This window comes from Ochotona princeps, chromosome 17 (assembly GCF_030435755.1).
Source record: "Ochotona princeps isolate mOchPri1 chromosome 17, mOchPri1.hap1, whole genome shotgun sequence".
Lineage (NCBI taxonomy): Eukaryota > Metazoa > Chordata > Mammalia > Lagomorpha > Ochotonidae > Ochotona > Ochotona princeps.
In genome coordinates this window covers 5,501,498-5,518,207 of record NC_080848.1, presented here as the reverse complement: position 1 = coordinate 5,518,207, position 16,710 = coordinate 5,501,498, and the positions used below count along the sequence as shown (strand labels likewise).

At 52.0% G+C, this 16,710-nt stretch overlaps 1 protein-coding gene across 6 annotated transcripts in view; it reads right to left on the bottom strand.

The window, feature by feature from the left end:
- SLC39A11 (solute carrier family 39 member 11) overlaps nucleotides 1–16,710 on the bottom strand; it is a 378,198-nt gene that overhangs the window by 43,850 nt on the left and 317,638 nt on the right. For all 6 annotated transcript variants that reach the window (XM_058676223.1, XM_058676225.1, XM_058676226.1 and 3 more), the window contains one exon: nucleotides 15,247–15,316. In XM_058676223.1, the coding sequence (XP_058532206.1) occupies nucleotides 15,247–15,316 (70 nt within the window). The remainder of the gene's footprint in view (nucleotides 1–15,246; nucleotides 15,317–16,710) is intronic.

The following is a 16,710-nucleotide window of genomic DNA, read 5'->3' as shown; positions in this document are numbered from 1 at the left end:
ACATAGGGAGGAGGACAACAGAGGCCACTGAGCAGCCAGGACCAGAAAGGCCACTCGGTGCTGTAAGAGACAGCTGGAGCAAGTCGGGGGGAAGACAAGAGAGGGTGCTGCTGAGGTCTGAGCCTGCTCCCTAGACATACACCTGCTGATATGGGATTGCCATGGTGACAGCATTCCCAGGGTGGGGAGTCTGGCTGAAGTTTCTGTACTAATGATACATGGGAGTGGGGCTGCCTTGGAAAGGAAGTCAGAATCAGGTGGGGTCATGAAGGGTGGCCTCCGTCTAGGGGTTGAAGGAGGAAGAACTGAGCCAGCTACATGCTGGGCCTCGCCAGATATGATCTTGAGCACACACCGGTGAGTGGCAGCACACTTTCTGATTCTCAAGATCCTGAGCCACAGAGTTCAACCTTGGGGGCTCAGGTGACAGCAGCCCTCTGCAGCGTGGCAACTTGCGGACGGTGCCCAAGCCAGGAGGGACCCAATCCTTGGGACTCCGCCCATGGACACTGTCGTCATACAGTTAACGAGTCCTGGATATTGGGAGGCCAGTGCGCCCTTGGGTGCCAGGCTCCACCTACTGGCTGCCCTGCGGTGAGCTCTAGGGTTTTTTGGGTATGTAATTGTTGCCTAAAGACATCAATGGATAAGGTCAATGTGAGTGTAGGTGAGGTGTGAATCCTGTGTGACTCCCAACGATGGGCTCACCGAACTTGCTGGCAAGCATGGGGACTGAGACCTGGCTGTTTGGAGGAGAGAGTCGGTATGATCTGTTTGGATCAGTTTGATTCATCAGCCCATATGGGAATTCTGAGATGGGCTGTTAGCATAGAACATCGCTGACTGCCACACGCCAGTCCACACACAAGCTATAGCTGAGGGCCTGTCTGGCAGGTTGGATCCCAGTACCTGACTGAGTGTCGGAACAGGGGTGAGTCACATTAAGAACAAGACACCAACAAGCATGTGAGAGAACCAGGTCCGGGGGTAGATTCTGCAGGGGTGATGGGCCCAACTCTGTGGAAATACAAGTCCTGCTGCTTAGCTTAAGATGGGCTGAGCTAGGAATGACTATGGAACCCACCAACATTCATAGGTGCTGGGACTGGAGACAGCATGGGCACCCACACATGCATCCTACCACAGGGTGTGAGGCGGGTCAGGTCATAATATCCTCCAGCTCATACAAAGGCTAAGATGGAGTGGCAGGCTATGCTGGGCAAGGACCTAGCACCTGCTGGAGCATGTGAGCTCTGGGTCAGGGAGTGGACTGAGTGGGGGAACCTGAGAACTTGGAGAACCTATTGGGGGTCACACTCCTGCTAGTGAGCAGGTGTTTCAGGCTGGGATGTTGGGCAGCCTGAGCATGATAACTCCAACTGTTGGCTAATGTATGGGTTGGCTTTGGAGGGGGGCGACCAGGCAGAGCTGAGTCAACCTTACCTCACCAGTAAGAGCAGAAACTAGGCTGGAGCACTGGTCAAGTTCAGCTAGGCTGTCACACACAGCAGATTGCATGAGATTGGTAGGGGAGCAGACAGAGCAGGGCCAGGCTCCAGCACCCACAGCAAGTGGTGTGACCTGGTTTAGGCTGGGTCAGGACAGGCTACAGCATCCAAACGCAAAGGTCATAACAGACAAGGGACTAGGCCAAGCTGGGTCGGAGCAACCACAGCCACGTGCAAGATCTCTAGCTGGGAACACACCTAGTTAGGGGAGCTAAGGGGACGTCCTGGTGGGATTGTGGTTCCCACTGGTAAGCACAGGGCTGGAATGGGAGTCGTGTTCTGGTCTAGATAAGGCTGCAGCATACCTTGGCACAAGTGTGGGCTGGGGCTGGGTATGCCAGACTGGGCTAGCCTTCAGCACCCACTGGTGCTCGTGAGGACCAGGGTAGGTATAGGATGGGCTAGGCTAGGTTTTTGCCCCCGATGAACCAGGTATGAACTGTGTCTGTGTGTGCAGCAGGCTAGACTGGGCTGTAATACCCAACAATAATAACCAGAATGGGTTGAACGCTGGTCAGGAAAGGCCATTGTTCCTGCTGGGACAGGAGGTGGATTGAGTAGGGCTGGCCCATGGACCCACCCATGTGCGAGAGATCTGGCATTGGGAATGGTTCTGATGGAGGAGCCTGGGACACTCCTCTGTCGGGACACAGTGCATGCAGGTAAGTGCAAGAAGCATGGTAGGGAGCAGCCCAGACAAGGCCAGGGAATGGCACTCAGCAGAATACATTTGGCATAGGTCGGGGGCGAACCAGGTAAGACCAGTTCACATCACCCACTGGTGAATCTGAGCACCAGAATGGAGTGTGGGTCGGGCCAGATCCAGTTGCAACACACACCAGTACACATGATGGCTTGGACTGGGTGCTAGCTGGGCTGTGTTAGGCTTTAGCCCCCCACCAACCTGAGCTGGAATTAGGGGTGGGCTGGGCCGGGACAGGCTCCAGCACCCACTGGTAAAAGCTGAGGTGAGGCAGGCCATGTCAGACCAGTTCACGACACCCAACCAGCACATGCAAGACCCGGGGGGGAAAGGGGTAAAGCTGGTAGGGGAAATGTGGAGGGCTCCCCTGCTGGACAGCCACTCCCACTGGAGAGCATGAGTTGGGATGGGAGTAGACCAGACCAGGCAGAGCTACAACACCTGTGGGCCTCATGTGAGCTAGATCAAGGAAAAGCCAGGCTAGATTGACTGCTCCTACCAGTGCAGGCATAAATCAGAGTAGGTGAGGGTTGGTTGGGCTTTGCCGCAGCATCAGCTGGCAGATGCTGGCGCTGGGGGCTAATTTTATCAAGCTAAACTGCAGAACCACCTGGAAAGTGCATGATCTGGGAGTGGGCACCTCCCTCTTGGGTTACCACTCCCACTGGAGAGCATGAAAACCAGGACTGGGGCAGATGTGGGTAGACAGAATGGCACCCATCAGCATGTGTGTGGACTGGATAGTGGGACTTGTTGGGTTGAACTAGGCTTCAATACCCATTGACATGTAGGAGAGCTGAATAGAATGTGGGACAGACTGGACTAGTCTGCCGTACATACTGGCAAGCATGGGAACCAGGGCAGGGGGCAGGCCTAGTGGAGGTTATTGGGAATCACCCTGACTAGGCTGCAGCTCCCACTAGTTTGCATGAGGGCCGAGTGTGTGGTGGGCAGAATCAGGCTGGACTGCAAAGCCCATTGATTTGTGTGGAAGATAGGGCTGGAAACAGAACTGACCCAGCAATTGCAACCACAAACATATGCATAAGCGGACTGGGGCGACGGACTTTGCGGACCCTGTACTGGCATGCACACACAGAAATCAGGCCTGGAATCCCCTCAGATGAAGTTTCTTTGGGGGATCCCTCCAACTAAACTGCTGATCTCAGAACTTCAACCATGAAGAGAAGTGCAGGTTCCGTGGTCTAACCATGGAGTGCAAATGTCAAAGTTGAGCCTCCTCAAAGGCTCAGATGGAACAGTAGACAGCAAATCCAAGTGTGCATGGAAGACATGGCAGTCTGTTGGAACCTGCAGAGGACACCTGGTACCACAACAGGATAGAGGACAGAACAAATCGATATCTACCCCTGCCATGTGTTGGCGGTGAAAATCTGGATTAATGGAGATTCTAAGATAGACTGTGTCAGCTTGTGGATTCTGGAGAGATTTCATCATGTTTGGAACGGCAAAATGGGCAGCAGTTCAGAACTGTCAGACTATCAAAACGGCTTGAGCAAGACCCTTGGAGCATGCCCCACGCCGGAGACCTGGGATGGGTGGGAGGCTGGGTGGGGTTTCTCCCTTTATTCTCCCCTTACCCAAGAGCTAGAAAAAATATAATAATGTGGAAACAATGGTCTTACCCACTTTCCTAGCCCGACCCTTGGTGCCCTAATCAACTATGTAAAGATTATCAAGGTTAAAAAAAAAAATCCACAAGCCTGACAGACTTCTGTGCTCTGGGTCTCAGGGGTCCCAGAGCAGCAACAGAAATGCATCAAGAGAACAGCCCAAGACGCGGGTCAGGCCCGGGGCTGAGTGCTGCGGGAGGAAGCCACAGTCAAGCACAGCAGCCACGGGTGCCTGGGACACGCTCCCACAAGGGCCCCCTGTGGATCCACTCCTTTGTGTATCTTTATGCCACCTGGTGAGTAGGGGAGTGGGCGCTCTGGTCCTCATACTTAGGACTACAAGGGGAATGGGTCAGCTGCCTATCTGTCATGTCTGAGACAGGCGGGGCAGGCAGGCCACTGAGCAAAGCTAATGCTCTACCTTCAATCACTGGTATCCCTTGTGGGCGTTGGTTCATGTCCCAGCTGCTCCACTTCTCATCTAGTTCCTTGCTTGTGGCCTTGGAGGATGGCCCAAGTCCTTGGGACCCTGCACCCATGTGGGAGACCCAGAAGAAACTCCTGGCACCTGGCTTTGGATCGGCTCAGCTCTGGCTGTTGCGACCATTTCTTTCTCTTTATAAATCTGCCTTTCCAATGAAAATAAGTAAATCTTTTACAAAACAACAATCCATCTCTACTCTAAGAGATTGAATTTTCAATATACATTGAAACATGGTCGCAGAACAGGCTGCTTTGTACAGGAGTGTCCAGGGACTAAGCTGTATCATAGACAGAGTTAATGGAGCAGGTATTTGGCTAAGAACTATGATGCTAATTACCTGACTCGGCTCCTGACGCCAGCTCCCTGCCAATACAGATGCTACGAGGTAGAGGCGATGGCGCAAGTGCCTGGTTCTCCATCACATATATGGTGGCTTTCATGCTGTGAGGTTTACTGACTTTGAATATGGACTTGGGGCAGGAGAAGACAGTAAATTCTTGATAGGAAGAAAGGAAGCAATGAGTTGGGTCTTATTTTGCCCTGATTTTTGTTGATAAACAGGCAGGGTTTCAGAGAAAGTGAAGGAAAGACACAGAAAACTCTTTCATCTACTGATTCACTCCCTAGATGACCACACATCTGAGCCAGGCCGAAAGCCAGGAACCAGGAACTTCTTCAGGGTCTCACACGTAGGTGCCAGGGGCCCAAGAACTTGGACCATCTTCCATCATGCTTCTCAGGTGCATTAGTAGGGAGCTGAATCACAAGTGGAACAGCCAGTACTCGAACTGATGTCCATATGGGATGTCAGCATTGCAGGTGGTGGCTTCATTTGCTGTGCCGCAACACTGGCCTGAATCAAGCTTTATACAGAATTGCACACATCTGCCAGTTTCCCAACAATATGCTCAAGCCCTGAGGTGGTTCAAGGATCAGGGAGGGGTACTTCTTGACATTCAAATAGGATGAGGGGAAAAGCTCACAGAAGCAGTAGCAGGGATGAACTTCCATGGGGAAGCAGAGACAAGGAAGGACATGGGCCCGGGGTCCCACGGCCTCAGAATGGAGACAGAGCCACCCTCAGCTGCAGCACAAGAAAAGAGCTCCAGGATTCCAGGAACAAGCAGCCGCAGGGTTCCCATCCCCGCTACCACTGCCATCCCACCCCTGGGACTCTGGCTTCCCCATCCATAAAGTGATGGAGCCTGGGCTTGGTTTGTAAGGGCCCCTGCCAAGTGCAAAAGGGGAACATTTGAGAATGAGGGACACACAGAGCCTTGTTTGAAAAGCTTCAACTGCTACATAATAAGGAGGAAAGGGAAGAAGTGGTTAAGGTGAAGTGTCAAGATCCTGTCCAACCCACCAGTCCCGCTGTTTCAAGTGTACTTTCCAAGTGCAGTGGATGAAACAACTGCTCTCAACCCCCTTTCTCCAAAGACAGATCTTGTACTCAGCACATCTCTGTGACTGAGCAGATCAGTGGGTGGATGGGTGGGTGGTGGATGGTGGGTGGATGGGTGGGTGGAAGAATGGATGGGTAGATGAGGAGACAGATGGGTGAATGAGAGTTTCCCATCCAAGTCTGGCTTGGCCTATATGTGTAGTAGACTCTTCCCAGGAATTGACATAACAAATAACATTCGTTTCATAAGAGGTAGGTAGTAAACATGTGAAGCCCCACCCCCACCCCACTCCAAGACAACAAGAAACATGGAGTTCACTGTGGGTGTTGGGAAGTTCGGGCTCTCCTGTCTCTGTGCTCTCTGTGCCCCTGCTGGAGCAGACAGAGATGTCAGGAAGCCTCTTGCCCTGTAGTGGGCCCATTTCACAGCCACTCCCCCAGCCACATGTACCCACCCTGCAGGGTCACATGAAGGCCACGTGACATAGGACAGAGTAAGAAGCTCAATCCTTTAAGGGATGAATTGAATAAGGAGGGACATAATCAGGATTAGAATAGCTGTACTAGAATAAAAATGCTGCTATTTTGAAAAGTGTCTGAAACATGGCTATAGATGAATTAGACGGTAATCCAAAGAGCTTGCAGAAATGGAATTAAAAATTGACTTGATGTTATTGCGAAACCTTTTGAAATCCACACACAGTTGCATTATCTATTAACTTTTTGATGATTTCTTCTATGCAAGCATTTAGTTTGCATCAAAAAAAATTTGTCTTTTATTAATTCACCCTTCCATGAACTTTCTGAAGTACCCACATACACGGCTCCCAGCTGTTCTAGGTGCAACACTCTCGCTGCCTTTTGTAGCAATCTAGTGAGCTCTGACGTCAATCAGCCACGTGGGGGCGCTGCCTTCCTGCCTGAACTTGCAAATCCCACTGTCTGTGGCTGAAGGAAAGTGTGTGGGAGCGCTGGAAAGCAGAAGGGAAGAGGGGCAGCTGCCATGAGACTGCTCCAGGATCTCAGACAGGGCAGGCTGACAGGTTCAAGAGAAGGGTACTTGTTTACAGAAAGTGAAATTATCAGCACAGCTCATAGAGCATCGCAGATGAAGGGGGATCACGAGAACAGACTTCTAGTTCCACCTAGGTGTGGAAGGGTGGGGATGGGGCACAACTCTGCTGTGAAAGTGGGTGCTCCAGCACCATCCCACCCTCACGCTGGGTCAGCCGAAGACCACTCTCCAGGGGTCACCGGGCTGGGACCGCAGCAGCCCACCTCAGAGGGCAGCGAGGAGGTCAGGATGCAACCCTGCTAGTTCCAGGAGCTTGGGATACTCAGCCCTGCCCAGAGCAGGTGCAGGGCTATTCAAAAGCAGGCAAGGACGGACGCCCGGGGCAACACAGCTCCAGACTCTCCTTCGTTCAAAGATGCTCATGTGAACTCTAATTTAAAAGTTTGGGTGTGACGTTGGGGTGGTACGTCTGACCAACTTGCCACCTGGGATATTCTCATTCCCTGCTGGAGTGTCAATCCGAGACCCGCTGCTCCACTTCCCACCCCAGCTTCCTGCTGATGCAGTGGGAAACTGTGTGATGACGCAACTGCTTGAGTCCCCGCCAGTCATGTGAAAGACATGGATGGAGTTCCTGGCTCCTGGTTTTGGCCTGGCCCATCCCTGGGTACCGCAGGTAACTCAAGAATGTATCAGCAAGTGGAGGGTAATTTGTGCTCCCCCCTAGCCCCCAATATTCTACCTTAAGAAAAAAAAATCCACCAAGTTTATACTGTAGCTCTCTGAGATTCCTCCCAAAGAAGTCTGCTCTCTCTATAGGCAGTTTACAAGTGTGTCTTCAAGAAGCTCCTGGAACAGAAGCAGGAACATTACCTAGACAGACTGGCTCACAGATAGCCCCCTATGCACGTAAACTGGTTAATGGTGATTTCCAATCGGGAAGATAAGTCTACTGTCACTTTCGTTTCTAAATACATGGTGGCTGAGTTAGCTGACGGAGTCTGCCTTAAATGACTGTTAATACTCCAACATACACGAGCATACTTCAAAAAGTACATGGGATAAAATGGAACTAAAAATACATTTATCTTGGCATGAAACCATTCTAACATCCCTGACTCATACTTTCATCATATGCATTTTCCATGCGTTTTTGTGAGCCAGGGTAAAAGATTTATCTGATTCCTGCTGCTTGCTCCAACTTGAAGCTGACGCCACCACGTGTAATGTAATAAGCTCTATTAGACCCCAGTGCGGGCTGGTCACTACGCATGCTCTATCAAGTGGCTGGTTGTGGAGGCTGCATTCATCTTCCCCAAGGACATACATTCAGAATCCCTTTGTGGCTGGAATCAAGGGAGGCCACCAAGGGTCGAGACTGGGGAGAAGGAAGCTGTGCTGGCCTTGAATTCTTTCCGGCTCAGAAGACATGGATTTCTGAGTGAACACCTGGGGGCACGTTGACCCAGCCAGGGAGGGAAGGTGGGCAGAGCACAACCAGCCTGGGAGGGCTCAGTGAAGATGGGGCAGTCTAATGCCAGATGGCAGCAGTCTCGCACATACACACACACACACACACACACACACACACACACATCACCAATGTTGCGCGGCATCAGGGAGAGCTCTCCAATTCCCTCTTAGGACATTTAAACAAACAAACAAACAAACAAGGATTATTGCTTATGATGGCTCTGATGCCACAGGTGAGCGAAGGGATGCACCATAAACAGGCCTCGAGGAGGGGTCATGAAAAAGACCTGGTTTGAGCCCCGTATGCTCTGTTTCTGATCCAGCTCCCTGTTAGTGCACCTGGGAAACCAGTGGAAGATGGCCCAGGTGCTTGGGACCTACATTCATGCAGGAGACCAGGTGAAGTTCCAGGCTCCTGGGCGTGGCTACTGTGGCTATCTGTGCACCAGCAAACGGAAGAGCATTCCCTCTGCCCCCAACTCTAGCCCTGCCTTCGAAATAAATACATACATAAAGACCACTGTTCTCTAACATTGGATGTGGAAGCTGAGGCAAAACCATGGACTTCCCAAGCTTGCTCTCAGGAGCCAGGCACAGATCCTCCCAGCTTCCTGTGCTAATTCCACTGCCATTACAGCTCATCAGGATCCACAGGCAATATTCAGATGAATATGCCTATGTCCCAATAAGACTTTATTTACAGTGACGGGTGTAGGGCCAAACTTGGTCCATGAGCTGTAGTGAGTAGACAAAATGAACAGAAAACTTAACCTGGCTAGTGAGTTTTGTCCACCGATTACTCTTGGTTTTTCAATAGGATTCCGTCTGATAAAGTCATTCCAAGTTTGAAAATACTGTAAGTGGGCCATGCATGCCGGGCAGCCAGGCCACTGAACACCCAGGCTCAGCACCACAGCCCTCCAGGGTGGGGGACTGCGTGTGGTCTGTTGCAATTGACAGCTCGCTGCCACCGCACAGCGCCATGACAGAGCTCACTCATTGTCAAGTCAGGGCAACAGCCAATCCAACTCCAAATCACAGATCCCAATGACTGCTCGTGGCTGTCACGTCATCGTATGCTTGGGAAACGGTTAAGCTGAGCCATCCTAGATCACAGACCATCATCCACCCCAGGCCCCTGCTGGGAATCCTTGCCTCAATCCATCTTCCCTCTCCTCTCTGCCCAGGTCACGGTGACACCAGATTTCAAGATGTCTTCTTGTCATTGAACTTGAATTCTCCCTTATGCCTTCCACAAAATAACAACATCATCTGACAAATGCATTTAAGTTTCCTCTGACAGGTACAGGTTGTGGAGTAGCATGTTAAGCCACTGCTTAGGAGACAAGTGTCTCATGTCAGAGCGCTGGCTCAAGTCCCAGCTGCTTGGCTTTTGACCCAGCTTCCTGTTAACACACCTGGGAAGGCAGGCAGCAGAAGATGATTCAAATACCTGGGGGCCTGCCACCCACACGGGAGACCCAGTTGAAATTCTGGGTTCCTGGTAGCAACCTGACCTGGACGTGTGGTCTGTTGCAATATTGTTGTGGATATTTTAGAGGAATGAATCGGCCGATGAAAGATTCTCTCTCTCTCCCTCTTTCAAATAAATAAATCTTTAAAAATAAAAACTCTTCCTCTGATCAGCCACTTATTGCTATTATCATGACAACTTCCCACGTCTTCCTCACTACCGATAGCTGCAGGAGGTCCTGGGATGGTTTCATTGACTGCTGGCCTGTATACCTCTACTTCCTGCCCACCCCACCCCATGCCAGGTACCCCCACGTCAGCCAGATTCTTGCTTAAACTGCCTTCTGAGTTATACCCACCAGGGCGCCCATCCTTATTGCACCTGTTCTTTGGCCAACCTCTAGAAAATCCTCTGCCTTCCTTCCCAGAAAGCACAGGGGAAGATCTACCTGTCACCTCCATCTGTTGTGGGGTGCAAGAGAGGTCACACCATTCAAGTATAGGATGTACTAAGGAGTCTTTGTTAGCCAAGCTTGACGTCGGCAGCGCCCATTACCCTAAGACCCACCAGCGTGTTGGCAGTCCCACCTTCCTAACCACTAGCTACAGATACTAGGCAACCATTCATCTGATAACACAAATTAGCAAATGAAAAGTCACAGTGGCCATCCAGTCTGAATCGAAATCACTGTGAAATCTGTTAAACTGAAGACATATGTTCCAGCTTCCCCAGCAATCTAAATGATCCTAAGAGATGTGCAGTGAACAACCTGGACACACGTACAAGGCTGCAGACATCCACCTTTTCCTGGCTTCTCTGTCTATATTCCGTTAATGCTAGCTTCACCTCTCCTGCTGAGAGTACACACATTAGAGATACAAAGCCTCTTAGCATTGTTTCTTCATCACTTGCCCAGAGAACAGAGGGTGAGGAACAGACACATGGGCCATGCCCAGCAGCTGCTTGTCCTCAGACCCTGCAGGAAGCCAGAGAGCGAGGGGTACTACAAGTCCTAGAATCCGAGTGCTAGGATGACAGACTCGCAGCCGAAAGAGAAAGCCCCTCCCCATCAGGGGCCTTTATGAGAGTTTGAGAGGGGAGTGATTACGCAATAACACAATACCGCCAGATGAGCATCATCTGGCTCACAGGTGGGCAGAAAGAATTACCTAGATCGGGGAGGTGTGGCCACCAATCTCGCAGCCCTGAACTAGCTGCCTAAGACCCTAACACATTTGCCAGTCCTGAAAACACCTCGGGACCCATCTTAGCTTCGCCTGACCCTCTCAGTTGCACACTGCCCCCATGTTGCTGAAGACACCCAAACATCCTCTGAGCTGTCCCTAAGAGAAGCCCACAGCTTGCCTTTCTTCCAAGGGATTCTTGGACAGACTGGCTGTGTCACTTGCTCATCATGGGCTGCTGACAGCTTTAACTGCCTGCAAACAAACGATTTTGGCTGTCTTTTCTGTTATTGATTTTCAATTATAGCATGCTGCGGTCAGACACTGTGGTTTGAACAGCATTGATCCTGGAACAGCTTCTCTTTCTGTGGCACTCACTACCATCAGGTGGGGACCCCCAACACACAAACACACACACGTGTCCTGGCGTGCGCACTGCTCAGTTGGTTACACCTCCGTTGGTTACTGGTGCTATCTGTGCGTATCCCAGAGAGGCCTGAGGCTCCTCCACCCGGAGGGGATCCTATCTGTCCGGGCAGTTCTGATAGCTTTCCCTTTTAAGCGCAGGATCCACGCCCCCTCGGGTGTACCACGTCCCTTCTCCCGAAGCGTCCACCTTTACTCCTTTCTTGGTTCCTGTTTCGAGCCTGCTCTGCTGAAGGCGCAAAGTGCAATGCCTGCTTTTGCATTTTTTCTTCTAGGAGCATGTGTCTTGTGTCTTCCTGCTTTTCCCTTTGTTTTTCAACCTTTCCATGCCATGTTTTTCATGTGCCCTTCAATCACACAGAACTGGAGTTCTAAGATATTGAACCTGTCGCTTTTCCTCCAAGACGGGTCCAATCAAGCGGCAACTGAGCTGCTCTGGTTAGTTTGCGCATCTCTCTTCCCAGCGATTCTCACTCATTCCCTCTCTGCGCTGCCTACCCTACTCCCCGCCCATCTCTTATTAGCGTACTTGTCTTTTTACAGTCCCACTATTTTGATGAATATCTTCTGGTCCCCGTCTTCCTTCCCATGTACCTTTCGCACAGATCCTGTAGCAGGGGTACAGGCATATGTAGAATGAACCTAGTAGCCCAGCTTTGCTCTGTGTACCATCCCACTTGGCCAGTGGGCCAGGGCTGGGTCCACATCTGCTACAGCTCCAGTGCCTTCTCTCTGTATTTGTAAATCACCTGCAGCAAAGCACAGCCACGCCCATTGTTTATATTGTCCATGGCTGCGGTGGCCCTTCCAGAACACAAGTTTCCTCTTGGGATTATAAATAGGAATCAATCTATGGCATACCACCCTATATTAACCACCAGAGCCAACCTTTTTCCCATTTCTATAGGGTCTGCCTCCCTGGACCTGACACAAAAGCACTAAAATGGATTCAAAATCTCCCATACGATGAGACAACCACATCCCCTGACCTCACTGTGCAAACAGGCACAACGCTGGCCCTGAGCATGCACTGAGTGCCAGCCCTGCAGCCCTGCCTGCATCTCGAGGGCCTCTCCCCCTTGGCTACTCCGCTGAACTGTAGTCTCCGTTCTCCAGGGAGAGCCACGAGGTTGCACAAGCTAAATCAGAGAAGCCAGCAAGCCCTGCTTCTGCACCCGCCCCTTGGGCGTGAGCGGGAAGAACGCAGCCCACAGGCTGTTTGTGGATTTCCAAGCAGGGCAGTTTCCTCCTTCTCCTTTTCTGGAGCCTATGTTGAGGCCTCCTCCCCCTCCCCGACCCCCTTCCGGTGGACACAGTGATGACGGTGGCACAGGCTCAACAACCCTGCCCTGGAATGAAAGGTGGGGTGCAGCATGGAGAAGCACCCCGTGACGCCTGTGCAGCACAGGGCTTCTCAGAGACACTGAGAAAGAGTCCCACGGCCCCCAAGCCAACCCCGGGAACAGGAGCCTGAAAGGGTTTTTATTATCACTGGGGCTGACTGCTCGGCACAGGGTGGGAAGGGCAGAGCTGTGCTGCCAACAGTCTCGTCCCACTTTCTTTGGAAACATTTCTAAAGATTAGCGGAGTGTGCAGGTGTGATGCCACAGAGGGATATAGGAGTTGACACAGAGATGTCACGGGGGGACTTGGTGCTACCAGACAGGGCCTGGCCTGTGAGGTCTGTGCCCGGGGCCAGGCTGTCAGCCACAGGCAGACCTTGTGTAGCGTGCACAGCTTCCAAGGGGACTTAGCCTTGGCAGGCTTACATGATCAGCCCCTCTGGGCATGTCAACACCACCCGCCCACCCACACTGCTTGACCCTCAAGTCCCTCATGGTCCGATGAAGTTGAGACCAACATGACTCTGCCCAGGGGGCCGGGAGCCGACCTCCTCCCATGCCCAGCGCTGCTACAATGCTCTGCAGGGCAGGATGACTCAGAATGAGCCTGGCTAGGGGTGACATTTCCTGCATTCTCAAGGCGCTTCCTCCCGCACACCCCCACCTCCCATCTCATTTGATTTTTCACAACAGGCATCGCTTTAATGATGATGCTGGGGATAACGAGGGAGGAAATGACCCAGGAGTCTGACAGGCAGAAGGGAAGGGGGCTGAGGACCGAGAAACATCGGGGCTGAGAACCTGCCAGCCCGCACTTGTGTACACACGTGTGGTACATACACACACATGTAGGTCTGGGGCCCTATGGGGCAGACACCAGACTTACAAGTCAGGGCCCAGTGCACACGCAGGATGTCACACAGTGACAACCCCACTGCACACGCAGGATGCCACCTTTCTGGGGGAAATTGACAGAGAGCTGAGGGTGACAACACTGTCCTTGCTGGGCACAGAGCCCCATGCAAATTCAATGCCAGAGAGGATGAAAGGGGAGTAGGCGAGAAGCCAGTTCCCAACAATCACAGCCAATAGACATGGGGCCCATCACACAGCTGGGGTGTTTCAGTGGATGAGGGGCGAGTACTCGAGAGAACACCAGTCAGTGGAAGCAGCTAGAAGCTGGGGTGGTGAGCCAGGGGCCCGTGAGCCCTCTGACCTGAGTCACATTTTCATGTTAATGGGCTGACCCATGGGTCCTTAGAGGCCTCTCAGCCTGCTAACCCCAGGTAGAGGGCTCCATCCTACTGAACTTTGGCCTGGAGGCTGCTGGACTCAGGGGTCCTTGGGGAAGGTGGAGGAACCATGTGCAGCTCACCTGCATGTTGACCAAGGTGCATCCAGAGCTCCTGAGGCCAGCCCCTCACCTGGGTCCTGTTTAACTCCACCGAGGTGGACAGGAGGAAGAACTGTCAAGGATGTGTGCCGACGGGAGGCGCTACGACTTAGGTATGGGTCTGCATGGCCTGTGGCGGCTCACTATGACTGAAGGCTCGGTCCCCAGGGCAGCGCTGATGCGGGGGTGGGAACCTCAGGAGGTGGGGCCAGTGGGAGGTGTTCCCTTCCCACCTGGAAGCAAGTTCTAGGCCAGGGTTACAAGAAGACAAGTTTGGTTCCACCCTTTCTCTCTGGGTTTCTGTTCAAGATGAGACCATTTGCTCTTAGATGCATTCTAGCCACCTCATGTTGCCATACAACACCTTCATCAGGGGCCCAACCCCCAGGGCCGCTTGGAGACTCCAAAACCGTGCGCTAAATACACCTTTTCTCTATGTGAGTGGATGCTTCAGGTATTTCATTATAGTAACACAAAGGTAATTGGTGAGAAGGCAAAAGCAAACGGGGCACTGAAATGACGGTGCTTTGGCTGGGCCACCTGGGGGTGAGGTGAGGTGTGATGGGGAACCCTGGAGGAAGGATGGGCTATGCAAGACAGCCAACAGGGAAGGTGAGCTGCACTTGGGAAATGCTGAGTAGAAGGATCCTGTGAGAAACATCTACCAGGAGATGGCTGGGAGGGAGGCAGAGACACAATGGAAGCCAGACATAGTGTCAGGCATCACCAGGAAATTCAGTCCTGAGTATGGAAGGGTTTCTGGGGAGTGTGCACACAGGAGAAGGCAGGCAGGAGACTCTCATGACAAATCCTGGGATCACTGTCCCTTGAGGAAGCTTTGGGGGAGTCTCCCCTGAGCAGCTGGGAAAGAGAGGAGCCAGGAGTCCAGACTGGGAGCGTCCTCAGAGACATGCAGCATTGCCCTTGTCCGACCATTCACATCTCCAGTCTTTATATGTTTCAAGCGCTTAGAACACAGTGTGTGATTATGCCAACCTGGTTCTCCCAGTGCCCGCTCCCTGGAAAAAGGGCCTCTTGGATGGACTGGACGCCTCGGCCAGCTACATGCTTCATCTGACCTCAATGCTCGCCCCTCCACCATCAGTCTGGGCCCCACTGGGCTGGGATGCTGGACCGCCACATATGGTCAGCTCACCTGGGTGACAAGCACATCCACACAGCACTGGGGCTCCAGCGGCTGGCTTACCTGGCAGTCTCAAAGGTAGCGGATGCTGTCTTCTTCACAGCCCCAAATCCAACTCCAACAGCAAGACCCTCTGCAAGAGACAGAAACGAGCATGACCCGTGAGGAATAACTTCCCAACAAGCAACACCATGTGTCTGGGGTCAGGGACCACGGCAGGAGGACTGCCATGGGGTCTGCGGACCACAGCTAGGAGGCCACGACTGGCCTCCTGAGCCAAGAAGGCTTTTTTTAAAAAAAATTTGAAGATAATTTTTTAAAAAGATTTATTGATTTATTTTTTATTGCAAAGTCAGATATACAGAGAGGAGGAGAGACAGGGAGGAAGATCTTCCATCTGATGATTCACTCCCCAAATGACCACACCGGCCAGTGCTGCGCCAATCCAAAGCCAGGAGCCAGGAACTTCTTCCGGATCTCCTACATGGGTGCAGGGTCCCAAGGCTTTGGGCCATCCTTGACTGCTTTCCCAGGCTACAAGCAGAGAGCTGGATGGGAAGTGAAGCAGCCGGGATTAGAACTGGTATCCATATGGGATCACAGTGGTACATTCAAGGCAAGGACTTTAGCTGCTAGGCCACCGTGCCGGGCCCCAAGATAACTTTCAAAAACCAATGAGAGAATAATTACCTCACAATACATATAAAATCTAGGACATTCAAATTTTAGCGTCTATATGAAGTTTTATTGGTTCACAGTTACCATCATAGTTCAGCTGCTTATGGTTCTGTGGTATCTCAGCAGAGTTGAACAGATGTGATAGACCATGTGACCCAAGATATAAACTATATCCTATCTGGCCATTTGCAGAAAGAATGCGGTGACTTCCAGCCCCATTCTTTGGTCGCTGATGCAGCAGAAAGCTCCAGGCTGTTACGGCAGACACAGGCCCATCCTCACTGCTCAGGTCCTCATGACTGCACTAATTCCGGACATTGCACCTGCGTCCCAAGCAAGAGGAAAGTGGAAAGGCCAGACCTTTCTTCATGGAGACTTCGTCTCAGTATGTATGAAGGGGATTTTTTTTTTCTCCCTGGCTGACTTTTCCTTTCCACCTCTTCTGCCAGGAGAACAAGTGTCCACCTTAGGATGATATGTGTCCAGCTCAAATTTCATGACAGGTTGAGGTCCACCACTTCTTTTCCAACACCACGGGGCCAGCACTCACCACCTGAGCAGGCGGGGTCTTGTCAGGAGGGGCAGCAGGATTGTGGTTACTGGAATGCATTTTTAGGGTAGTTCTTTGAAGAGCAGTGACCTTCTGTCCCCAGATGAAGGGACCCTGCCATGATGAGCTCCACAGCAGTGAGGCTGTGGCTTAGCCTGAGACTCTGAGAATGGACAGGGTAACTTCCAGTGGTGCTCACGAGCTTGCCAAGTTCACCAACACCACAGCTGGTAGATGCCCAGGGGTGTCAGGCAGGGGGTCTTGTTTCAAGATTCGCCGTGTCTTTCAGCAGTCCCTTG